The sequence below is a fragment of the Salmo salar genome, chromosome ssa19 (assembly GCF_905237065.1).
Source record: "Salmo salar chromosome ssa19, Ssal_v3.1, whole genome shotgun sequence".
Taxonomy (NCBI): Eukaryota; Metazoa; Chordata; class Actinopteri; order Salmoniformes; family Salmonidae; genus Salmo; species Salmo salar.
In genome coordinates, this window is record NC_059460.1 from 80,964,107 (window position 1) to 80,991,301 (window position 27,195).

Here is a 27,195-nt window from a genome sequence, read left to right on the forward strand (position 1 = left end):
GCTTAAATGTTTTGTATTATTTCGGCTAGTAATTTTGAAAGTAGCAACCAAACTGGGTCCCTGAAAATTGTGCACAATTCTGTACAACTTCATCCATTTCGTATGTTATTTTATGTCTTGCAATTCGTATGATACACTATATATATACACACACACACACACACACACACACACACACACACACACACACAACAAAGTATGTGGACAACCCTTCAAATTAGTGGATTCGGCTATTTCAGCCACACCCGTTGCTGACAGGTGTATAAAATCGAACACACAGCCATGAAATCTCCATAGACAGACATTGGCAGTAGAACGGCCTTCCTGAAGAGCTCAGTGACTTTCAACATGTCACCGTCATAGGATGCCACCTTTCCAGCAAGTCAGTTCGCCAAATTTCTGCTCTGCTAGAGCTGCCCCCGGTCAACTGTAAGTGCTGTTATTGTGAAGTGGAAACGTCTAGGAGCAACAACGGCTCAGCTGCAAAGTGGTAGCTCACAGAACGGGACCGCTGAAGTGCGTAGTGTGTAAATATTGTCTGTCCTTGGTTGCAACACTCACTACTGCGTTCCAAACTGCCTCTGGAAGCAACGTCAGCCCAAGAACTTTGTCGGGAGCTTCATGAAATAGGCTCCCATGGCCGAGCAGCCGCACACAAGCCTAAGAATCATGCACAATGCCAAGCGTCAGCCGGAGCAGTGGAAACGCGTTCTCTGGGGTGATGAATCACGCTTCACCATCTGGTAGTCCAACGGACAAATCTGGGTTTGGCGGATACCAGAACAAAGCTATCTGCCCCAAAGCATAGTGCCTACTGTAATGTTTGGTGGAGGTGGAATAATGGTCTGGGATCTTTTTTCATGGTTCGGGTCCCTTAGTTTCAGTGAAGGGAAATCTTAATGCTACAGCATACAATGACATTCTAGATGATTCTGTGCTTCCAACTTGATGGCAACAGTTTGGGAAAGGCCCTTTTCTGTTTCAGCATGACAATGCCCCCGTGCACAAAGTGAGGTCCGTACAGAAATGGTTTGTCGAGCTCGGTGTGGAAGAACTTGACTGGCCCGCATAGAGCCCTGACCTCAACCACATTGAACACCTTTGGGATGAATTGGAACGCCGACTGCGAACCAGGCCTAATTGCCCATCAGTGCCCGACCTCACTATTGCTCTTTTTAATCAGGGAGTCATATTGAGATTAAAGATCTATTTTTACAAGGGCCGTGTATACTTTATAATAAAACTTACACGTGTGTATAAAAATATATAATTCAGCACACAACAAATAAACATATTTAATAAAACCATGTGGCTGAATGGAAGCAAGTCCCTGCAGCAATGTTCCAACATCTAGTGGAAAGCCTTCCCAGAAGAGTGGAGGCTTTTATAGAAGCAAAGGGGGGATCAACTCTTTATGAATGGCCATGATTTTGGAATGAGAAGATCAATGAGCAGGTGTCCACATACTTTTAGTAATTTAGTGTATGTTATAAATTCCAATTTGTAAAATATTTATGAATTTGTATGTTCACATCCCATTCTATCTTTCTTAGTGCTTGTGGTCAGATCTGTGTGTGTTGTGAATCCCCATAAGAGGAATTTGTTTTAAGTAAAAATAAAAGCGTTGTTAAAACTTTATTCAATTTATACTAAACAAGAATATAAAACACCGTGACAATTTCAACGATTTCACTGCGTTACAGTTCATAAGGAAATCAGTCAATTGAAATAAATTAATTAGGCCCTGAAGTTTTTCCCCACGAAAGGGCATTATTACAGACAGACCTACTCAGTTTCATGTCTGGGTGGCTGGTGTATGATGATCCTGCAGGTGAAGAAGCCGGATGTGGAGGTTCTGGGCTGGCGTGGTTACACGTGGTCTGCAGTTGTGAGGCCGGTTGGATGTACTGCCAAATTCTCTAAAACAATGTTGGAGGCGGCTTATGGTAGAAAAATGAACATGCAATTCTCTGGCAACTGCTCTGGTGGACATTGCTGCAGTCAGCATGCCAACTGCACGCTCCCTCAAAACTTGAGACATCTATGGCATTGTGTGACAAACCTGCACATTTTAGAGTGGCCTTTTATTGACCCCAGCACAAGGTGCCCCTGTGTAATGATTATGCTGTTTAATCATATTCTTGATATGCCACACCTGTCAGGTGGATGGATTATCTTGGTGAAGGAGAAATGCTCACTTAACAGGGATGTAAACACATTGGTGGCCAAAATTTGAGAGAATTAAGCTTTTCGTGCGTATGGAACATTTCTGGGATCTTTTATTTCAGCTCATGAAAAATGTGACAAACACTTTTTACACGTTGCATTTATATTTTTGTTTAGTATATTCTCAATCACATGCAAACAACAATCTAAGGCAGAAAAGGAGAGAAATATTCATATTTAGTAGAAAGTTTAACAAATCAATGGCTGTGAAAATATCAACTCTATTGCAAATGTACATTTTATGATACCTACATTATTTTGATATATTCATATACTACATCAATACATTAGAATGCAATTAAAATATTGCACTTTTGCCAATATAATGTTCTTATCTGGTCTGTACAACTATTATTGTATACAATTTACACTAAATGAACCAAACTCCATTACATAGAAAGTATTCAAAACACATATTAGAAGCCAAACATAACCATTGTCAGTCAGACCTCCATGGACAATGTTTCTTTACAAACAAACAAAAAACACATTGCTACATTAAAACATACACTACCGTTCAGAAGTTTGGGGTCACTTAGAAAAGTCCTTGTTTATGAAAGAAAAGCATTTTTTTTTTTGTCCATTTAAAATAACATCAAATTGATCAGGAATACAGTGTAGACATTGTTAATGTTGTAAATGACTATTATAGCTGGAAACGGCAGGTTTTTAATGGAATATCTACGTAGGTGTACAGAGGCCCATTATCAGCAACCATCACTCCTGTGTTCCAATGGCACGTTGTGTTAGCTAATCCAATTTTATCATTTTAAAAGGCTAATTGATCATTAGAAAACCCTTTTGCAATTATGTTGGCACAGCTGAAAACTTTTATTCTGATTAAAGAAGCAATAAAACTGGCCTTCTTTAGACTAGTTGAGTTTCTGGAGCATCAGCATTTGTTGGTTCGATTACAGGCTCAAAATGGCCAGAAACAAAGACCTTTCTTCTGAAACTCATCAGTCTATTCTTGTCTGAGAAATGAAGGCTATTCCATGCGAGAAATTGCCAAGAAACTGAAGATCTGGTACAACGCTGTGTACTACTCCCTTCACAGAACAGCACAAACTGGCTCTTACCAGAATAGAAAGAGGAGTGGGAGGCCCCGGTGCACAACTGAGCAAGAGGACAAGTACATTAGTGTTTAGTTTAAGAAACAGATGCCTCAAAAGTCCTCAACTGGCAGCTTCATTAAATAGTACCTGCAAAATACCAGTCTCAACGTCAACAGTGTAGAGGCGACTCCGGGATACTGGCCTTCTAGGCAGAGTTGCAAAGAAAAAGCCATATCTCAGACTGGCCAATAAAAAAAAAGATTTAAGATGGGCAAAAGAACACAGACACTGGACAGAGGAAGATTGGAAAAAAGTGTTATGGACAGACTAATCTAAGTTTGAGGTGTTCGGATCACAAAGAAGAACATTCGTGAGATGCAGAAAAAAATGAAAAGAAGCTGGAGGAGTGCTTGACGCCGTCTGTCGAAGCATGGTGGAGGCGATGTGATGGTCTGGGGGTGCTTTGGTGGTGGTGGTAAACTGGGAAATTTATACAGGGTAAAAGGGATCTTGAAGAAGGATGGCTATCACTCCATTTTGCAACGCCATGCCATACCCTGTGGACGGCGCTTAATTGGGAGCCAATTTCCTCCTACAACAGGACAATGACCCAAAAGCACAGCTCCAAACTATGCCAGAACTATTTAGGGAAGAAGCAGTCAGCTGGTATTCTGTCTATAATGGAGTGGTCAGCACAGTCACCGGATCTCAACCCTATTGAGCTGTTGTGACAGCAGCTTGACCGTATGGTACGTAAGAAGTGCCCATCAAGCCAATCCAAGGTGTGTCAACAAATTGACAACTAGAACGCCAAAGGTATTCCGTAATGCTGCAAATGGAGGATTCTTTGACAAAAGCAAAGTTTGAAGGACACAATTATTATTTAAATTAAAAATCATTGTTTATAAACATGTCAATGTCTTGACTATATTTCCTATTCATTTTGCAACTCATTTCATGTATGTTTTCAAAACAAGGACATTTCTAAGTGACCCCAAACTTTTGAACGGTGTGTGTACATAAAAAAATGCTATGAACAGATATAAAGTTCAAATCATCATCAAAAAAAGTACAATGTATTTGAAACATGTATTTATCATCACTATTCAACTTGTTCTCTCTTTTCTCTTGTTTGAGTTGGTAACATCTGAGTGTTCAATTAGCGTTTCATATCCTTTTGGTTCTCTTTATTTTTCTCAGAATTTGGACCGACACTACAATTTTACATTTGAGATGTTTTACTCGAGTAGACAGAACTACAGTATATTTTAGCAGATGCTCGTAACCAGAGCAATTAGGATTAAATGCATAGCAATTAGGATTAAATGCATAGCAAATCGACAGATTTTTTCCCACTTAGTCGGCTCGGGTATTCGAAACAACGACCTTCCGGTCACTAGCACAACATTCTTAAGCGCTAGGCTACCTGCCGCCCCTAAGTACTGTACACGGCTACATTGGTGAGGAACTTTATCATGAGTTGATGAAATTCTAAATATACACAAATTAAGTGTATAAAAGCCGACCCGATATTTAAAAAATATTATACTTAATCTGAACCATTGTAACGCCCTGGCCATAGAGAGGGTTTTTTGTTCTCTATTTTTGGTTAGGCCAGGGTGTGACATGGGTGGGCGTTCTAGGTTTCTTTTTCTATGTTGGTTTATTTCTTTGTTTCGGGAGCGTGTATGGCTCTCAATCAGGAACAGGTGTAGATCGTTGTTGCCGATTGAGAGTCATACATAGGCAGCCTGTTTTTCCTTTGGGGTTTGTGGGTGAATGTTTTCTGTCTAGTGTTTTGTTATTCCTGACAGGAACTGTCTGGCTGTCCTTTTCGTGGTTTCATTAAGATGAACACATCCTCCGCTGCACCTTGGTCTCATTCTGACGACGGCTGTTATAACCATTAACATCCTAGCAGTAATGTACAACCTAACCAAAAACTAGACAATAAGGTCTTAATTTATTATTTCTAATATTAAATGAAAATTAACACATTTTCAGAATATAAATGTACCTTTCCACAAATACATTATTATATATTTACACTTATCTGCCTAGCGTTATCACCATATATTAGCAGCCTGAGCAACTATTATGATATATGGCATAAGGTTTCTGTTGCAGTATGTCCATGGCAGGCATTTACAGGACAAGTTGGATAGTTCTTATAATGCTGTAAGACAAGGGATGGGCAACTGGTGGACCCGTGGGCCTCCCCCCTTTTGTAGGCCCGCGGACCAATTTGACCGACAAAAGAAAACGTCCTGATGAGAGTTAGAATAATAGAATACATAAGGTACAATTTCGACATTTGTCTGTGCATCAAGAAGTCACTCAATAAGCCCAGATCAGCTAAATGTTTTTACATTGGTTAGTTAGTCTAGTGGCCAGCTATCTAAACTTGTAGTAAACATGGTCAAATTACTAACTGGCAACATTTTCTTTACACCCCATGGCAAGATATGCAGAATTGCAGGAAATTAACTTTAAAACGTCCATTTTTTTCTCTTCGCTGTCAGGAGACGGACCGCTAAAAAAAGGGAAGTTTAGTTTTTTTTTCTCCCTGGACCACACCACCATCAAAGTTGCCGATCCGTAAGATGTACGGAATAAAAGAAGCTATACTCAACATACACAGCCAATAACTTTACCGCCCAAGTTAAATCATCATAATTTCTTCAGAGCAAAAAAAAAAAGTACTAATGTAGTACAGTAGTCGTATAATCTTGCATGATTATAAAGCTGCAGTTCAATTCATTCACATTTCTCTCTGATTTCAATTGTAGTGCCCAGTGGGTTGTGAGGCTTCCCCCAACTCACTACTCCTAGTGCCATCTTCATAGTGCAAAAGCTAGAGTTACAGAGGTGTGGGGGAAAGTAGAAGGAAGCCTACGGCTGTTACCCAACCAGAGACTGTTGAGAGAGCTCTCATCGTCGCTCTGCGTCTTTGGGACGGGAGACTTTTCAGTTGATTCGTCTAAAAGTGGGGACAAGACTCGATGTTAGAAAGCATTTTTACTAAAGTTCAGGTGATACTTTTGATAGTTATCAACACAGTGTGGTCTCAGAGAATGTTGTATTATTCTGTACGTAAACACTCCAGTTAGTATGATATGTTACATTTCGTATGATACAGTGCATTCGTAAAGTATTCAGACACCTTAACTTTTTCCACATTTTGTTAAATTACAGCCTTATTCTAAAATTGATTAAATCGTTTTTTTTCCTTCGTCAATCTACACACAATACCCCATAATGACAAAGCAAAAACAGGTTTTTAGAAATGTTTGCAAATGTATAAAAAAAATAATAAAGTGGCATTTATAGAGTATCAGAGGCAGAATCGTGAATGGGTGACCAAATAACATAAACAAAATCTGTCTCAATTTACTCAACAATACCATTGACTAGCAGTTATTGTGGAATATCCCCATCTTGCTATAGAATTACCTTCTCTTACGTTGAAGATATAGGCGAATAAGCCACTGCACCACAAATGGCCACGCCACAGCAAAGGCAACGGCGCTAGGAGACAAGTCAAAAGGCCACCAGGATGGGTTCTAGAGGACAAAATAGGATGAAAATGCATATGCTGAAAACTAGAGAAGTACATTTCCTGAAGAAAATGTGGTGTGCTTGCTAGATAGTTTAAAAGTATTTCAGTTTTGAAATAAGTTCCAGTAGCGCTAATGAGTGCAAGTGTAATGGTGGTGACTGATTTATAGTTGAAAAAGTAGGTATATGGAAAAATGGATTGATTTGGCTATTGACTGATTGATTAATTGATTTTGGCTATTGACTGATTAATTAATTGATTGATTGAGTGGATAGGGTAGCCTAAACATGTGAAAGTTGGTTTGGTGTCTCCAGCTTGAACAATTCAAGAGTTACTGTTGGTGAGTTGTTTTATGCAAATGTATACAGTATAGTTATAGTTGATAAAATAAAATAAAAAATGTGAAGTTAGCATAGCCTGAATGTTTTAAAGTTGGTTTTGTAGATTAATTGGCCAAGGAACAGGACCATTTTGAATAGCTTCCTCTGTATTCCTATGGTTCCTCATTCAAACACATGTTAATTTATGCACATTTTAAAATGTTTACAGTTCAAAAAGTATTAATCTGAACGTCTCCACATTGGTTTGGTGTTGATAGCTTAAACGGTTCAAGAGGACTTGCGCGGACACATTTTCCCCATGTAAGTCTATGGCCCTTTAATTGCCATTGAAATGCATTGGGAACTCATTTAAATATTGTTGTAGTACAAAAACTATAGATTCTCAACAACAACAAAAAAAGAAATCTTAAGAAATCTAAGTTGGGGTCTTCTGCACATTTGAAAGTTGGTTTCGTGTTTATAGCTTATACGTGTTACGTCCTGACCAGCAGATGGAGCTGTTGTAGTAGTTTTGGGGTCAGGACGTGGCAGTCTTGTGTGTGTGTTATCGTTCTGTGTTGGTCTTGTGACTCCTGATCAGGAACAGCTGGGGATCGTTGTTCCTGATTGGGAGTCATATATGTAGGAGTATGTTTGTCACTTGGTTTTGTGGGTAGTTGTTTTTGCACTGCGTTGGTGAGCCTGCAAAACTGTTTAGTGTTGTGGGTATCATTTATTGTTTTGTCAAGTGGATGCTTTACTCTTTTTTTGTTAATTAAAATATGAGTATCCACAACTCCGCTGCATTTTGGTCTTCCCTGCAACACAACGAAGGATTTTGTGACAATACAGTTACAGATGTGTGGCGTTTTCTCTAATATGCAAATGTGTGCTAATTTAAACTGATTTAAGGATGGATAAATTACATAATCTATATATTCATGAAGTGGTTCCAGCATCCTGAAGTTGTTTTGGGGTTTCTAGTCTTGAAGGTTTGGAAAGCAGTGTCACTGTGAATATCTACCTGTCATTGTCACCATTGATTCTAATTGCAAACTTTTAAATAGTTACAGTTACAAAAGTATTAATAGTATATAAAAATAAAAATAATAATTTGACAAGCAATCTTAGGGTCAGTCTGAACATGTCAACAATTGTTCTGATGTTGACAGCTTGAACGGTGATATATCAAGACTCATCTCCATTTTCGACCATTCAAGTCTATGGTCATTGACTTGCATTGAGTTTAATGCAAATATGGTTCTACTACAAAAAAAAGTATAAATAGTATTAAAAACAAATATTTCTCAAGCAACCTGAAGACGGTCTGTCTGAACATTCTAAAGTTGGTTTAGTGTTAACAGCTCAAGCGGTGTTAAGCATTAGAGTGAGTGGAATAATAATACTAATTAGACGATGTAAAGAATCTAGACCTGTGCTTTGCTTTCAGAAAACACACCTAATAAATACTTCCTTCTTTATATATCTCACAATATCCCTGAAAATAAAATAATCTGTATTCTGAATCACAATACATGTATGTGGGAAAATACAAAGGGCATGTTCAGTCTATGACCGTGTGTTCAGTCTATGACCGTGTGTTCAGTCTATGACCGTGTGTTCAGTCTATGACCGTGTGTTCAGTCTATGACCATGTGCTCAGTCTATGACCGTGTGTTCAGTCTATGACCGTGTGTTCAGTCTATGACCATGTGTTCAGTCTATGACCATGTGTTCAGTCTATGACCATGTGCTCAGTCTATGACCGTGTGTTCAGTCTATGACCGTGTGTTCAGTCTATGACCGTGTGTTCAGTCTATGACCATGTGTTCAGTCTATGACCATGTGTTCAGTCTATGACCATGTGTTCAGTCTATGACCGTGTGTTCAGTCTATGACCATGTGTTCAGTCTATGACCATGTGTTCAGTCTATGACCATGTGTTCAGTCTATGACCATGTGCTCAGTCTATGACCATGTGTTCAGTCTATGACCATGTGCTCAGTCTATGACCATGTGTTCAGTCTATGACCATGTGTTCAGTCTATGACCATGTGCTCAGTCTATGACCATGTGCTCAGTCTATGACCATGTGCTCAGTCTATGACCATGTGTTCAGTCTATGACCATGTGCTCAGTCTATGACCATGTGTTCAGTCTATGACCATGTGCTCAGTCTATGACCATGTGTTCAGTCTATGACCATGTGCTCAGTCTATGACCATGTGTTCAGTCTATGACCATGTGCTCAGTCTATGACCATGTGCTCAGTCTATGACCATGTGTTCAGTCTATGACCATGTGCTCAGTCTATGACCATGTGTTCAGTCTATGACCATGTGTTCAGTCTATGACCATGTGCTCAGTCTATGACCATGTGCTCAGTCTATGACCATGTGTTCAGTCTATGACCATGTGTTCAGTCTATGACCATGTGCTCAGTCTATGACCATGTGCTCAGTCTATGACCATGTGTTCAGTCTATGACCATGTGTTCAGTCTATGACCATGTGTTCAGTCTATGACCATGTGTTCAGTCTATGACCATGTGTTCAGTCTATGACCATGTGCTCAGTCTATGACCATGTGCTCAGTCTATGACCATGTGCTCAGTCTATGACCATGTGCTCAGTCTATGACCATGTGTTCAGTCTATGACCGTGTGCTCAGTCTATGACCGTGTGCTCAGTCTATGACCATGTGTTCAGTCTATGACCCATGTGATCTGAGTCCAACACAAACAATGACAGACAGAAAAGCCAGTGCACCGTACCTTACTACCCTTCTTTGCCAGGGGTGATGGTGGGTATGGTAGAGCCAACGACTAGAAAACAAAAGAGAGAAGAAAGGAACACAACAACGTTCATTACATTACTTCCTCAACTAAATAGTTACAGTCCATCTTAGACCTAAATCATCTTAGACCTAAATCATCTTAGACCTAAATCATCTTAGACCAAAATCATCTTAGACCTAAATCATCTTAGACCAAAATCATCTTAGACCTAAATCATCTTAGACCTAAATCCTACCTTCTGAGCATGAATAAAAGGCATGAGAGCAATAGGTGGAAGTACCACATGACAGCATGTTTGTCACGGGGGTTATTAGATACCTTTTAGCAGTAGTTACTATCTTATCAGGCTGTGTAATAGATAGTTTCAAAATGGTATGTGGGTCTCTGGTCTCTGACCTGGGATGCAGTAAGGGCCTCCAGTGTGTGCAGTCTCTCCAGGACACTCTGCATGTCTTCCTGCAGTCTGGCCAGCGCCACTACGATCTGCTCATTCAGACTGCCTCCTGTTGCCCCCGCTCCACCCCATCGTTCCCCGTCCCCTCCGCTACCCAGGAAGGGCCCCTGGGCCTCCAGGCCGTGCCTTGAAGACCTGGAGCCTATAAACAAATATAGAGACACAGAGAGGTGTGAACACTGACATATACTTCTAGAGAAATAAGAACGACCCTTAATACACACACACACACACACACACACACACACACACACACACACACACACACACACACACACACACACACACACACACACACACCTTACCTCGTTCTCTCCTAACCAGGGAGCTATCGGCCCTATCTGTATTCAGTCGTTGTCTCTGAGAGGCCCCTCCACTAGTCTCCCCATCCTCCCCGCCACACTGGATGCCCTTGGGTGGCCCCTGGGGGTCCTCAGGGGTTCCACACGGTGCCTCGGCGGGCCCCTCCTGATCGGACAGAGGGCTGTGGCTCTCTCCCTGCTCTTCCTCATCCAGCTCCAGACAGCGGTCAGTGTGTGCCTCAGAGCCCTGGACCAAACACACATACATGAGGATGCTTTGTCTGTGCTTGACTGTACTCTGTGTGTGTGTGTGTACTCTTACCTCTTCCAGGCCAAACTGGTCCATAGAGTCACAGTAGACCTCGCTGTCTGAGTCACTGGTCACATGACGGGGCCAGGATACATCCAGATCTATAGGAATAGATAGCACAATGTCCCATACAGGTCAGCCTCGACTCTTCGCCATATGGGAACCTTCCTTCAGAGAGATGTTTGTGCTAGCAGGACCCATTAAGAAGGAACACAAATGTAACCAGTGCAGAGGCCTTTGATGTCCATTTGCATTATACAGTACCAGTCAACAGTTTAGACACACCTACTCATTACAGGGGTTTTATTTATTTATACTATTTTCTACATTGTAGAATAATAGTGAAGACATCAAAACTATGAAATAACACATATGGAATCATGTAGTAACCAAAAAAGTGTGTTATTTTGTAGTTTGATGTCTTCACTATTATTCTACAATGTAGAAAATAGTACAAAATAAAGAAAAACCCTTGAATGAGTAGGTGGGTCCAAACTGTTGACTGGCACTGTATGTGTTCCACATTCCAAACGCAAACCTTTCTGAAGGTGATCATTGATTGGATGTGAAGAGATGGTTCGAGGTCCACTGGCCCTAGACCAGATCAGCTTTTAGGGGGATAATGTCACTGCAACCCATCAGAGCAGGGAAGTCTGTGTCTGTTCCCAGGGAAGTGCAGAGTTGCAACAGCTCTGGGAGTAAAGCTGAGCAGCTTAATAAGATCACATGGCCAAGGATCCATGAGGACATCCGCCCACTAGGGTGCTGAGTATCCATTTTGAAACCTTTTTTCAGACATCTAGTTAATGGACAATCTGGATTAGGCCCATAATGCCTTCCATAACGCCTGCTTCTTCTTTTAGAGAGTAATGCTGATATTCAGCATACTAGATATCAATGGCAAACCTTCATTCTATCCAAATTCAAGCCTCAATTCTGTTGTAACAGACAACTCTAGGCCTGATATACACTGGAATAGGTAAGTCTATGGTATACTGTACATTACAATCATAAAGACAAGTACTAATCGTCATGCAGCTGATTGGTTGGTTTCTACCTTGTTCTACAGTGCCTGAAATACCTATTGGTTACCACAGGGGAAAGAGTTTCTACCTTTTTGTGTTTACAATAAATAGTATATTATGCTCTTGAAAAGCACAAATTTACAATTTACAATCCTGTGGCCATTGGATAAAATACTTTTATAGCCCCTTGGGGCATAGGGAACTCAAACCTTCCGCCACGGTAATGTATGCACAACATTCTAACTAACAGACGGAATACAGTAACGCAACATTCTAACTAACAGACGGAATACAGTAACGCAACATTCTAACTAACAGACGGAATACAGTAACGCAACATTCTAACTAACAGACGGAATACAGTAACGCAACATTCTAACTAACAGACGGAATACAGTAACGCAACATTCTAACTAACAGACGGAATACAGTAACGCAACATTCTAACTAACAGACGGAATACAGTAACGCAACATTCTAACTAACAGACGGAATACAGTAACTCAACATTCTAACTAACAGACGGAATACAGTAACGCAACATTCTAACTAACATACGGAATACAGTAACGCAACATTCTAACTAACAGACGTAATACAGTAACGCAACATTCTAACTAACAGACGGAATACAGTAACGCAACATTCTAACTAACAGACGGAATACAGTAACGCAACATTCTAACTAACAGACGGAATACAGTAACGCAACATTCTAACTAACAGACGGAATACAGTAACGCAACATTCTAACTAACAGACGGAATACAGTAACGCAACATTCGAACTAACAGACGGAATACAGTAACGCAACATTCGAACTAACAGACGGAATACAGTAACGCAACATTCGAACTAACAGACGGAATACAGTAACGTAACATTCTAACTAACAGACGGAATACAGTAACGCAACATTCTAACTAACAGACGGAATACAGTAACGCAACATTCTAACTAACAGACAGAATACAGTAACGCAACATTCTAACTAACAGACGGAATACAGTAACGCAACATTCTAACTAACAGACGGAATACAGTAACGCAACATTCTAACTAACAGACGGAATACAGTAACACAACATTCTAACTAACAGACGGAATACAGTAACGCAACATTCTAACTAACAGACGGAATACAGTAACGCAACATTCTAACTAACAGACGGAATACAGTAACACAACATTCTAACTAACAGACGGAATACAGCAACACAACATTAAGTGCTACTCAGAGACGAGTTGGGACACTTTTTAGATTATTGTTCTAGTCCTAGACATTCAGTTAAATATAATTGTTTAAATATCCCCCATGTGATGTTAATTGAGAGAAAACAACTCTCTAAACACATGGATCTGGTGGTCCCTACCTGCGTGGTGACCGTTGACCTGGACATGGGGCTCCAGGGGCAGGATGCTGCTCAAGAGGCCCTCCTCTGAGTCCTCACTGTTCAGGGCAGCCTTGGAGGTGTGGGTCCCATTGGAAAAGTGGCTCATCCCGTTCCCCACATTACCTTCAGACAGGGGGACTTTAGGTCTCCTGGATGAGCCCTTTTTCTTTGACTTTTCATTTGCTGAAAGACATTTTCTAAATATATTATTACAAGATTTTTTCTGCTTAACGTTTTCCTATTTTTTTAATTTTTATATATTGTTATTTTCTTGTTCTAATGTTTGACAACATACCTTTTTTCACCTCTTTTATCTCAGCAATTTCTTCTTCTTCTACATCAATTTCATCTTCCTCATCAAACTCAAACTCCTCTTCCTCCCCCTGTTCCTTCACTGCCATGACGTTGGGCTCTGGAGGCTCAACCGCTGGTCTGGGTGGCCGTGTCTCCAAAGTGCCGTTCATTTCCATCGTCCTAATGATGCTCCTCGTGACACTTTTTGAAGGTGCTGATGTAATCATGGTCCCAAAACCTGTGTCATAGAAACAACTGTGTTACAATGATATAGAACTAAACCTTTATGTTACTGCTAGTTTAATTTACCTAAACAAGGAGATATACCAGGAGATACACTAGGAGATATACTAGGAGATATACCAGGAGATACACTAGGAGATATACCAGGAGATATACCAGGACATATACCAGGAGATATACCAGGAGATATACCAGGAGATATACCAGGAGATATACCAGGAGATATACCAGGAGATATACCAGGAGATATACCAGGAGATACATTAGGAGATATACCAGGAGATATACCAGGAGATATACCAGGAGATATACTAGGAGATATACCAGGAGATATACTAGGAGATATACCAGGACATATACTAGGAGATATACCAGGAGATATACTAGGAGATATACCAGGACATATACTAGGAGATATACCAGGAGATATACAAGGAGATATACCAGGAGATATACTAGGAGATATACCAGGAGATATACCAGGAGATATACCAGGACATATACTAGGAGATATACCAGAAGATACACCAGGAGATACATTAGGAGATATACCAGGAGATATACCAGGAGATATACCAGAAGATACACCAGGAGATACATTAGGAGATATACCAGGAGATATACCAGGAGATATACTCTGAGATATACTCGGAGATATACCAGGAGATATACCAGGAGATATACTCAGAGATATACCAAGAGATATACCAGGAGATATACTAGGAGATATACCAGGAGATACACCATGAGATACACTAGGAGATACACCAGGAGATATACCAGGAGATATACTCAGAGATATACCAAGAGATATACCAGGAGATATACTAGGAGATATACCAGGAGATACACCAGGAGATACACTAGGAGATACACCAGGAGATACACCAGGAGATATACTAGGAGATACACCAGGAGATATACCAGGAGATATACTAGGAGATATACCAGGAGATATACCAGGAGATACACCAGGAGATACACCAGGAGATATACCAGGAGATATACCAGGAGATATACCAGGAGATATACTAGGAGATACACAAGGAGATATACCAGGAGATATACTAGGAGATATACTAGGAGATATACTAGGAGATATACCAGGAGATATACTAGGAGATACATTAGGAGATACACTAGGAGATATACTAGGAGATATACTAGGAGATATACCAGGAGATATACCAGGATATATACTAGGAGATATACCAGGAGATATATTAGGAGATATACCAGGAGATACACCAGGAGATATACTAGGAGATATACTAGGAGATATACCAGGAGTTATACTAGGAGATATACCAGGAGATATACTAGGAGATACACCACATAACCAAAAGTATGTGGACACCTGCTTGTCGAACATCTCATTCCAGAATAATGGGCATTAATATGGAGTTGGTCCCCCCCATGGCTACTATAACAGCCTCCACTCTTCTGGGAAGGCTTTCCACTAGATGTTGGAACATTGCTGCAGGGACTTGCATGCATTCAGCCACAAGCGCATTAGTGAGGTCGGGAAATTATGTTGGGCAATTAGGCCTGGCTTGCAGTCGGCCTTCCAATTCATCCCAAAGGTGTTCGATGTGGTTGAGGTCAGGGCTCTGTGCAGGCCAATCAAGTTCTTCCACATCAATCTCACCAAACATTTCTGCATGGACCTTGCTTTGTCCACGGGGGCATTGTCATGGTGAAACAGGAAAGGGTCTTCCCCAAACTGTTGCCACAAAGTTGCAAGCACAGAATCATCTAGAATGTAATTGTATGCTATAGCGTTAAGATTCCCCTTCACTGGAACTAAGGGGCCCAAACCATGAAAAACAGCCCCAGACCATTATTCCTCCTCCACCAAACTTTACAGTTGGCACTATGCATTCGGGCAGGTAGTGTTCTCCTGGCATCCACCAAACCCAGATTCTACCGTCGGACTGCCAGAGGGTGAAGAAGCGTGATTCATCTGTCCAGAGAAGATGTTTCCACTGCTCCAGAGTCCAATGTCAGGGAGCTTTACACCACTCCAGCCGACGCTTGGTATTGGGCATGGTGATCTTACGCTTGTGTGTGGCTGCTCGGCCATGGAAACCCATTTCATGAAGCTCCCGAAATCAGTTCTTGTGCTGATGTTGGTTCCAGAGGCAGTTTGTAACTCGGTAGTAAGTGTTGCAACCAACTACAGATCATTTTCACGTGCTACGCGCTTCAGCACTCAGCGGTCCCGTTCTGTGAGCTTGTGTGGCCTACCACTTCACGGCTGAGCCATTGTTGCTCCTAAACATTTCCACTTCACAATAACAGCACTTACAGTTGACTGGGGCAGCTTTAGTAGGGCAGAAATGTGACTAACTGACTTGTTGGAAAGGTGGCTCCCTACAGTATGACGGTGCCACGTTGAAAGTCACTGAGCTCTTCAGTAAGGCCATTCTACAGTCAATGTTTGTCTATGGAGATTGCATGACTGTGTGCTCGATTTTATACACCTGTCAGTAACGGGTGTGGCTGAAATAGCCGAATCCACTAATTTGAAGGGGTGTCCACATACTTTTGTATATACAGTGCATTTGGAAAGTAGTCAGATCCCTTGACTTTTTCCACTTATTCTAAAATGGATTCAATTGTTTTTTTACCTCATCAATCTACACACAATACCCCATAATGACAAAGCAAAAACAGTATTTAGACATTTTTGCAAATGTATTAAAAATAAAACACTAATATATAATTTACATAAGTATTCAGACCATTTACTCAATACTTTGTTGAAGCACCTTTGGCAGCGATTACAGCCTCGAGTCTTCTTGTATATGACACTACAAGCTTGACACACCTGCATTTGGGGAGTTTCTCCCATTCTTCTCTGCAGATCCTCTCAAGCTGTGTCAGGTTGGATGGGAAGCGTCACTGCACAGCTATTTTCAGGTCTCTCCAGAAATGTTCGATTGGGTTCAAGTCTGGGCTCTGGCTGGGCCACTCAAGGACATTCAGAGACTTGTCCCGAAGCCACTCCTGTCTTGTCTTGGCTGTGTGCTTAGGGTCGTTGTCCTGTTGGAAGGTGAACCTTCGCCCCAGTCTGAGGTCCTGAGCGCTCTGGAGCAGGCTTTCATCAAGGATCTCTCTGTACTTTGCTTCGTTCATCTCTTTCCCTCGACCCTGACTAGTCTCCCAGTCCCTGCTGCTGAAAAACATCCCCACAGCATGATGCTGCCACCACCATGATTCCCTGTAGGGATGGTGCCAGGTTTTCTCCAGATGTGGCACTTGGCATTCAGGCCAAAGAGTTCAATCTTGGTTTCATCAGACCAGAGAATCTTGTTTCTCATGGTCTGAGAGTCCTTTAGGTGCCTTTTAACAAACTCCAAGTGGGCTGTCATGTACCTTTTACTGAGGATTGGCTTCCGGGCTGGCCACTCTACCATAAAGTCCTGATTTCTGGAGTGCTGCAGAGATGGTTGTCCTTCTGGAAGGTTCTCCCATCTCCACAGAGGAACTCTGGAGCTCTATCAGAGTGACCATCGGGTTCTTGGTCACATCCCTGAACAAGGCCATTCTCCCCCTGATTGTTCAGTTTGGCAGGGCGGCCAGCTCTAAGAAGAGTCTTGGTGGTTCCAAACTTCTTCCTTTTAAGAATGATGGTGGCCAATGTGTTATTGGGGACCTTCAATGCTGCAGGAACTATTTGGTACCTTTCCCCAATCATGTCCAATCAATTGAATTTACCACAGTTTTACTCCAATCAAGTTGTAAAAAAATCTCAAGGATGATCAATGGAAACAGGATGCACCTCAGCTCAATTTCGAGTCTCATAGCAAAGGTCCTGAATACTTTTGTAAATAAGATATTATAGATTTTTTTATATACATTTGCAAAAATGTCTAAAAAGCTGTTTTCGCTTTGTCATTATGGGGTATTGTGATGTCATTGTGATGTCATTATGGGGTATTGTGATGTCATTATGGGGTTTTGTGTGTAGGTAGATTGATGAGGACATGTTTGTATTTGATCCATTTTACAATAAGGCTGTAACATAACAACATGGGGAAAAAGGACTGAATACTTTCCGAATGCACTGTATATTGTATACCGGGAGACATACCGGGAGACATACCGGGAGACATACCGGGAGACATAGCGGGAGACATACCGGGAGACATAGCGGGAGACATAGCGGGAGACATACCGGGAGACATACCGGGAGACATACCGGGAGACATACCGGGAGACATAGCGGGAGACATAGCGGGAGACATAGCGGGAGACATACCGGGAGACATACCGGGAGACATAGCGGGAGACATAGCGGGAGACATAGCGGGAGACATAGCGGGAGACATACCGGGAGACATAGCGGGAGACATACCGGGAGACATACCGGGAGACATAGCGGGAGACATAGCGGGAGACATACCGGGAGACATAGCGGGAGACATAGCGGGAGACATAGCGGGAGACATACCGGGAGACATAGCGGGAGACATAGCGGGAGACATACCGGGAGACATAGCGGGAGACATACCGGGAGACATACCGGGAGACATAGCGGGAGACATAGCGGGAGACATAGCGGGAGACATACCGGGAGACATACCGGGAGACATACCGGGAGACATAGCGGGAGACATAGCGGGAGACATACCGGGAGACATACCGGGAGACATAGCGGGAGACATAGCGGGAGACATAGCGGGAGACATACCGGGAGACATACCGGGAGACATACCGGGAGACATAGCGGGAGACATAGCGGGAGACATAGCGGGAGACATACCGGGAGACATAGCGGGAGACATAGCGGGAGACATACCGGGAGACATACCGGGAGACATACCGGGAGACATAGCGGGAGACATACCGGGAGACATACCGGGAGACATAGCGGGAGACATACCGGGAGACATACCGGGAGACATACCGGGAGACATAGCGGGAGACATACCGGGAGACATAGCGGGAGACATACCGGGAGACATAGCGGGAGACATACCGGGAGACATACCGGGAGACATACCGGGAGACATAGCGGGAGACATAGCGGGAGACATACCGGGAGACATAGCGGGAGACATAGCGGGAGACATACCGGGAGACATAGCGGGAGACATAGCGGGAGACATACCGGGAGACATAGCGGGAGACATAGCGGGAGACATACCGGGAGACATACCGGGAGACATAGCGGGAGACATAGCGGGAGACATAGCGGGAGACATACCGGGAGACATACCGGGAGACATAGCGGGAGACATACCGGGAGACATACCGGGAGACATAGCGGGAGACATAGCGGGAGACATAGCGGGAGACATACCGGGAGACATAGCGGGAGACATAGCGGGAGACATACCGGGAGACATACCGGGAGACATAGCGGGAGACATACCGGGAGACATACCGGGAGACATACCGGGAGACATAGCGGGAGACATACCGGGAGACATAGCGGGAGACATAGCGGGAGACATAGCGGGAGACATAGCGGGAGACATACCGGGAGACATAGCGGGAGACATACCGGGAGACATACCGGGAGACATAGCGGGAGACATAGCGGGAGACATAGCGGGAGACATACCGGGAGACATAGCGGGAGACATAGCGGGAGACATACCGGGAGACATACCGGGAGACATAGCGGGAGACATAGCGGGAGACATACCGGGAGACATAGCGGGAGACATACCGGGAGACATAGCGGGAGACATAGCGGGAGACATACCGGGGAGACATAGCGGGAGACATAGCGGGAGACATACCGGGAGACATAGCGGGAGACATAGCGGGAGACATACCGGGAGACATACCGGGAGACATAGCGGGAGACATAGCGGGAGACATACCGGGAGACATACCGGGAGACATACCGGGAGACATAGCGGGAGACATAGCGGGAGACATACCGGGAGACATAGCGGGAGACATAGCGGGAGACATACCGGGAGACATACCGGGAGACATAGCGGGAGACATACCGGGAGACATAGCGGGAGACATAGCGGGAGACATAGCGGGAGACATACCGGGAGACATAGCGGGAGACATAGCGGGAGACATACCGGGAGACATACCGGGAGACATAGCGGGAGACATACCGGGAGACATAGCGGGAGACATACCGGGAGACATACCGGGAGACATAGCGGGAGACATAGCGGGAGACATACCGGGAGACATACCGGGAGACATACCGGGAGACATAGCGGGAGACATAGCGGGAGACATACCGGGAGACATAGCGGGAGACATACCGGGAGACATACCGGGAGACATACCGGGAGACATAGCGGGAGACATAGCGGGAGACATACCGGGAGACATAGCGGGAGACATAGCGGGAGACATAGCGGGAGACATACCGGGAGACATAGCGGGAGACATACCGGGAGACATACCGGGAGACATAGCGGGAGACATAGCGGGAGACATACCGGGAGACATAGCGGGAGACATAGCGGGAGACATACCGGGAGACATACCGGGAGACATAGCGGGAGACATACCGGGAGACATAGCGGGAGACATACCGGGAGACATAGCGGGAGACATAGCGGGAGACATACCGGGAGACATACCGGGAGACATAGCGGGAGACATAGCGGGAGACATAGCGGGAGACATAGCGGGAGACATAGCGGGAGACATAGCGGGAGACATACCGGGAGACATACCGGGAGACATAGCGGGAGACATACCGGAGACATAGCGGGAGACATACCGGGAGACATAGCGGGAGACATAGTGGGAGACATAGCGGGAGATAAATTCTAATTCAACCAAACTATGAGATATAAAGCTAAAATAAAAGAAAATTAAAACCTATTTATACTGAACTACAACATCAGACATAACTAAAATGATCTGGGAATTGTGGGTAAATACACATCTATAGACTTGCCTTGAAGTTGCCTAGCAAATTTTGTCAAACGGGCTGAGTACATGATAGAAATGTATAAGTTAAAATGGAAGACATGCCAAATAAAATCAAATCAAATTCATATGAAATCAAATTAGATTAAAAAGGTAGTGACAGTACCTGCAGACAGGTCGGACACCTGATTTATGTGCTTCTTCTCTTGCACCTGTTCATAGAAGGGGCCCAGCACCAGCAGCAGCTGCTCTACCTCAGCTGTACAGGGCATGCCCTCAAGGATCTGTTGTTTAAACACAACACGACAACAAACACATGTAGTGCCCTCTGACGTACACTGACATACAGGCCATCCTGTCTGAACGTCATTTAGACAGATTTTCATCAACAAAATGATCCAACTCTGGGTTGGGAGTCAATTCCTTTTTAACTTAACTGAACTCAGGAAATTTCAATTAAAGAATAGAATTCCACTTACTTCCTGGACTCATCAACAATCTATTAGAATACCCGCCAACGCTGGTATGCTGACTTCTGCATTGACATTCATATCCATTCAAGACAAAACACTTACCAGCTTCAATTCATCAACATAAGCAATCATTGCCTCTTCCTTGGGCATTTCTCCCAGATCATTCCATGCATCCCTAAATAGACAGAACAAGATGTTTGAAATAACACCTACACTGACAGTCTCCTACCTAGAGTTTAATACCTCTTCAAGTGATAACACAGGTTAACAGTATAGAATATATACTGTATTCTATACTATCTACTGTATCTTAGCCTATGCCACTCTGTCATTGCTCATCCATATATTTCTATATTCTTATTCCATTCCTTTACCTAGATTTGTGTGTATTAAGTAGTTGTTGTGGAATTGTTAGATTACATGTTAGATATTGCTGCACTGTCGGAACTAGAAACACAAGCATTTCGCTACACTCGCAATAACCTCTGCTAACCATGTGTATGTGACCAATAAAATTTGATTTGAGTTAAGTTATCAGTAACAGAAACAACTGCTTTTAAGGATCTTGGGTATTGTGATCCAGTTGCTTTAAATGCTTTAACTCTTAGACATAATGGACATTCTCATAGGAGTCGTGGACAGCACGTAAAGTCATTATCGTTCAGATCATCGTGTTATTTGTTATCAGCAGAGAGTCTCCACTTGGTCAATGACCCAGACGCTCATGAACCTAAATCAGCAGCTGGCCTGCCAACTCTAAATGTAAGGCTCAGTAGAGCAATAACAGTCTAAAAGTATAATAGTTAAACCGATTCATAAACAGCTGCAGTGTCATTTCTAAAAAAGGATTCCCTCAGTGGCGAGATCTTCAATAAAAAAATGTAATTGTTTAATTTTTATATATACAAACAAGTAAAAACAGTCAACTGCCGCCAAGTGGGTAAAAGGTGACATGACATATCATGCCTCTTCAGCACAACAGGTCCAGATTTTATCAGACAAAATGCGGCAATGGGAAAGTTAACCGCAAGGACTTACAGTACAGACAAATCTCTGTCGTCGTTAGAAGACCCTATTTGAATCCTACTGGTCTGTTTGCATTACCATTTGACTTAGACCCTATTTGAATCCTCCTGGTCGGTTTGCATTACCATTTGACTTAGACCCTATTTGAATCCTACTGGTCTGTTTGCATTACCATTTGACTTAGACTCTATTTGAATCCTACTGGTCTGTTTGCATTACCATTTGACTTAGACTCTATTTGAATCCTACTGGTCGGTTTGCATTACCATTTGACTTAGACTCTATTTGAATCCTACTGGTCGGTTTGCATTACCATTTGACTTAGACCCTATTTGAATCCTACTGGTCGGTTTGCATTACCATTTGACTTAGACCCTATTTGAATCCTACTGGTCTGTTTGCATTACCATTTGACTTTGCCCATGGGGTCCCAGAAACCAGGTCTGGGTGTGTTGCAGGGTCCTAGTGTGGACTGTTTGTAGTAACTGTAAAACTTGAGCATCATGTCATTGGAGGGCTGAAAGGAACCTGAAATAGATACACAAAATAAAAAAATACATCTTACTGCAGAATATATTGTCCTGAAATGAGAATGAGGAGTGTCAATGAGAGGAATGATAACTCAAACAGACTGGTACCCAGACTAAGAATATTTGCAGTAAAAACATGGTCTTTTGGAAAACTCTTTAGGTTTTAACACAATGAATTTAATTGTGATATTATTCAGGTGTGTAAATATACCTACTCCCAGAGAGCTTTGGAAAGTAGGTTAACAATAATTGGCTTTAGGCTGCAATGTTGCATTTAGCCCTCATAGCCCTTACCGTCTGGAGGCAAGCTTTGTATCACTTTGACAGCGGCATCAAACCTCCGCTCGTACAATGGTTTTCCATCCTCAATCTCCATCATAACCCCAAAAGTGTGAATTACGTTAGCGAACTCTTCAAAACCTAGGGATAATCATCATTAAAGTGGTCAAGACAGGAATGTACAACATGAGAGTTGAGTATGGGTTGCAGAAATATATATTGTTGTGTATAGCTAGGTCATACACCCGTAATAACATTGGTCAAATAATATGAAAACCGTTCACAATAACATAAAAGTACTTCAAATATAGATATATAAGTACTATAGGTGACTATTTGACTACAACCTCATAACAGCTAAGCTAAACCAAAACCACTGGTAAGGTTATGTCGTCTGTGAATTTTAGAGCACTCAATGCCACAGAGACTAAACAAATGATTTTAAAAACATCCCTAATAATTTATCTTTCTAATGAACACAACAAAAATATATACATTGCACTCGGTAAATAAGCTCATAAGGCCATGTTTGTCACTCACCATTTAATGATCTACCTGCTTGAGACTACGACCTCTCTTTACTTACCAACAGAAGACATGCACAATACAGTAGTGACAGGCACTGCATGCTATGGGAGTTGTAGTTTTCTACTGCCTGGATGGAGATAAATATGTCCTTTATTATTACATCAAAATGCCTACAAGCTCCACATTGCACCAGCCACAGTTAGAGCTTACTGGATATGTAGTTCTAAATACAGTCTATAGCTGAGCGTGTAATTGACCTAAAAACAAATGTATGGTAAAGGGATGTAAGCCAACACAATACTATGTGTTGTTGGCCACAATAAGAAATGTCGCAAAGGCATAAACATCCTCACGCGTTGATGTTTTGTATAAAATGTGAGGATTTTTGCCGATCTGAAGCCCAGACAAGGATACATTATAGCACTACATATCCCAGCATTCTACGCGGTGATCCATGTTTTGGTCAGAGGAAGAGGAGAGGCGTCACTAGTTACCACAGCCACAAAGTCCTAAACCCCACCTATTTCTACAATGTATCTTCCTAAAAATGTAATTTTAAGCTCACCCCTAACTTTAACCACACTGATTACATTATGCCTTACCCTAACCTTAAATTTAGACGATAAAGATATTTTTTTGTTTTTATACATTTTATGATATAGCCAAATTCGACGTTGTGACTGTGGTAATTAGTGACAATCTGGAGAACTTCTCCAGCAGCTGGGTTTTTTTTTTTTTTTTGTTGCTCACTGCGCCGATGTGAAAGCGAGGCCAGGGGTCTATTCATTAATCAGATTCCGTTGCAAAACGTTTTTCAACGGAAACCGTTTAGGCCTTATCGAAACGGTAAACGATTTGGAACGGAAAACGAGAGTTTCTATTGATCAAACTCAGGTCTCTCCCCGTTTCGTTCTGTTCGGTATGCTTGCTTCCATTTGGTTCCTAGAGAGTAAACGGTAAACTGTTTCTGTTGCAAACGTTTTGCAACAGAAACATTGTTATCTCAAAAGTTTTGCAACAGACGAAACGTTTTGCAACGTAGTCAGACTAATGAATACACCCCATGAATCCCACAATACCAGGCGAAGGACTTTCTTCTTTTTCCCGTGGCAGAGCTGGTTGTTTCAAACCTCAGTCAAAGCGAAAGCGAAGTCGCTATGCGGGGAGATGTAAGATGGCAGAGCTGCAAATGTTGTTAGAGGAGGAAATTCCAGCCGGTAAAAGAGCTCTTGTAGAGAGTTACCAGAATCTCACACGGGTAGCAGACTACTGTGAAAACAATTATGTTCAGGTAAGCAAAAAAAAAACGAGTGATTTTTTTTTACTCAACATTGTTATCTCTGAATTATTATCGTTGAACTGGTGTGATACTGGGAAGAGGAAATGTAGATAAATAAATTGAAATGATCACAATGAATGACCACAGTACTAGATCGTAGAGATTACACATCCACTGAGACTCTTTGTCCATTTCGGTGTGTAGTTTCACCGCACCGGACACGTTGGACACGGTCTTGCCCATCCATTACATTGTTGTACTGGTCCCTTGGTCACATTTAGTTCGTTTACACAGAGGGTGTGTCTAGTACTAACTTCTGCTCTCTATCTTTCTTTTAATAATAACTAAAAGTATGACGCTGTTGAAAACAATGTCAGTGAAACGTGATGTACTAGACATATTTAATCTGATTGTTACAAAGTAGAGTAGCAGTTGTACTCTGGATAACACTGGCCTTGTTTAGTTACTGTCTCTCACAGACACTGAGAGAGCTAAGACATTTTATTTCCTTTTATTTATTTAATTACACCTAGTTCATTAGGATTTGCTGTGATATATTTGCAATAGGTAGGAGGACTATGATATTGTAAGCAATTGCAAACGTATACATTTCAAGGCATTTATAAGGAGCTTATTACTGTTTGACGTAATTAGCCCACATATTCATTCACACAAACTGCTTAGGAGAAGTATTTGTAAAAAAAAATACTATCTGGCGAATATCAGACTTCAGAGCTTGTTTTTCAGCGAATGCTTCTGCAATTTTCCCTTTATGATTGTGTTATCCTTTAACTAAGTTTCACAGATGGTGAGTGTGGAATTTGGTCATGGTTTCACAAATTCCTGAACTGAGTTCATAGATGCAAGGACAACGGAAATGTAATTATTTTACAGGGTTATTTTTATGTGTGTTACCTCATCCTGCCAAGTTGGCTTTGACTAGCCCCAAGGGGGCTGCTGCATTAGAATGACTTTAATTGTGGGCTAGCAGCTGAAGTTATTGATAGAGGTGTGGCTATGGACCATAGCTTTGCAAACTGGGTTTTTATTGGCCCTTAACAGAATGTCAGAGCTGATTTTTAAATTAATTTAGTAGATTGATATTCTGATTTTGGAGTCTGCCACTACAAAAAAAAATCAAAACTGTAGGCAAGACCTCATTCAATCTCAGGGAATGTGTGTTTGGAAACTCGTTATTTTTGTCCTATTCTGTGAATATACATCACACGTATTGTCTAGATGTAGATGATAAAATGGATTCCACTCAGTGGCTCTGTTATAACATTTAGTTAACGTGAATAAGTTGTTGCGTAAGAAGACATTTGATGAGCTGTCTTGGTCCTAGACGAACACCAATGAGTGTGAAGAGGTTATAGTTTGCTGCTGAGATCTACCTCTCAAGTGCTGAAAATAATCTACAACTCCCCATCAGTGTGAAGAGGCTATAGTTTGCTGCTGAGAATCCAGATGAAATGTTTTCTGTGACGGAACATTAAAGAGTCCATAAAATAATACAACATTAAATCAGTTATAAAGGGTGTTTCCAACTCCATCCAACTCCAATTCAATAACATTTTGACAGCATCCCTTTTGATCTAAACAAAACTTTCCGTACATGTTTGCCATGAAAGAAGTGGTCAGAAAGTGACTTGTTTGGACCTGAATGCCAAAATATTGAGGAGGTAGAGCGCAGTGCAGTAAAGAAGAGTATAGATCAGTACTGTACAGTAGAGAATAGGTCAGTACAATACAGTAAAGTAGAGTAGATTATAGGTCAGTACTGTGCAGTAGAGTATAGGCTAGTACAATACAGTAAAGTCATTATAGATCAGTACAATACAGTACTGTACAGTAAAGTAGAGTAGAGTATAGGTCAGTACTGTACAGTACAGTAATGTAGAGTAGATTATAGGACAGTACTGTACAGTAGAGTATAGGCTAGTACAATACAGTAAAGTCATTATAGATCAGTACAATACAGTACTGTACAGTAAAGTAGAGTATATATTACAGGTCGGCCGATTATGATTTTTCACCGCCGGTACCGATTATTGGAGGACCGAAAAAAGCCGATGCCGATTAATCCGCCGATTTTTTAAATTTATTTATTTGTAATAATGACAATTACAACAATACTGAATGAACACTTATTTTAACTTAATATAATACATCAATAAAATCAATTTAGTCTCAAATAAATAATGAAACATGTTCAATTTGGTTTAAATAATGCAAAA

At 41.9% G+C, this 27,195-nt stretch overlaps 2 protein-coding genes across 6 annotated transcripts in view; one reads left to right on the plus strand and one right to left on the minus strand.

Annotated features, from left to right (window-relative positions):
* Positions 1–5,958: 5,958 nt before the first annotated feature.
* On the minus strand, positions 5,959–23,779 carry LOC106579699 (acyl-CoA-binding domain-containing protein 5A). Of its 2 annotated transcripts, none has more exons than XM_014159833.2 (13): positions 23,692–23,779; positions 23,167–23,292; positions 22,750–22,870; positions 21,419–21,491; positions 21,010–21,127; positions 13,738–13,974; positions 13,422–13,625; positions 11,036–11,124; positions 10,717–10,960; positions 10,354–10,553; positions 9,934–9,984; positions 6,745–6,844; positions 5,959–6,261 (listed from the first exon to the last, which is right to left on the minus strand). In XM_014159833.2, the coding sequence occupies exons 2-13, from the start codon at positions 23,249–23,251 to the stop codon at positions 6,122–6,124; spliced, it is 1,662 nt and encodes a 553-aa protein (XP_014015308.2). In that variant the 5' UTR covers positions 23,252–23,292; positions 23,692–23,779; the 3' UTR covers positions 5,959–6,121. The 2 variants fall into 2 exon arrangements, with proteins under 2 accessions (XP_014015308.2, XP_014015309.2); XM_014159834.2 differs by having other exon boundaries at positions 6,735–6,844.
* Positions 23,780–24,687: 908 nt separating this feature from the next.
* The window catches only part of LOC106579709 (abl interactor 1), a 144,716-nt gene continuing 142,208 nt past the window's right edge, over positions 24,688–27,195 (plus strand). For all 4 annotated transcript variants that reach the window (XM_045702796.1, XM_045702797.1, XM_045702798.1 and 1 more), the window contains exon 1: positions 24,688–24,970. In XM_045702796.1, the coding sequence (XP_045558752.1) occupies positions 24,743–24,970 (228 nt within the window). In that variant the 5' untranslated portion in view covers positions 24,688–24,742. The remainder of the gene's footprint in view (positions 24,971–27,195) is intronic.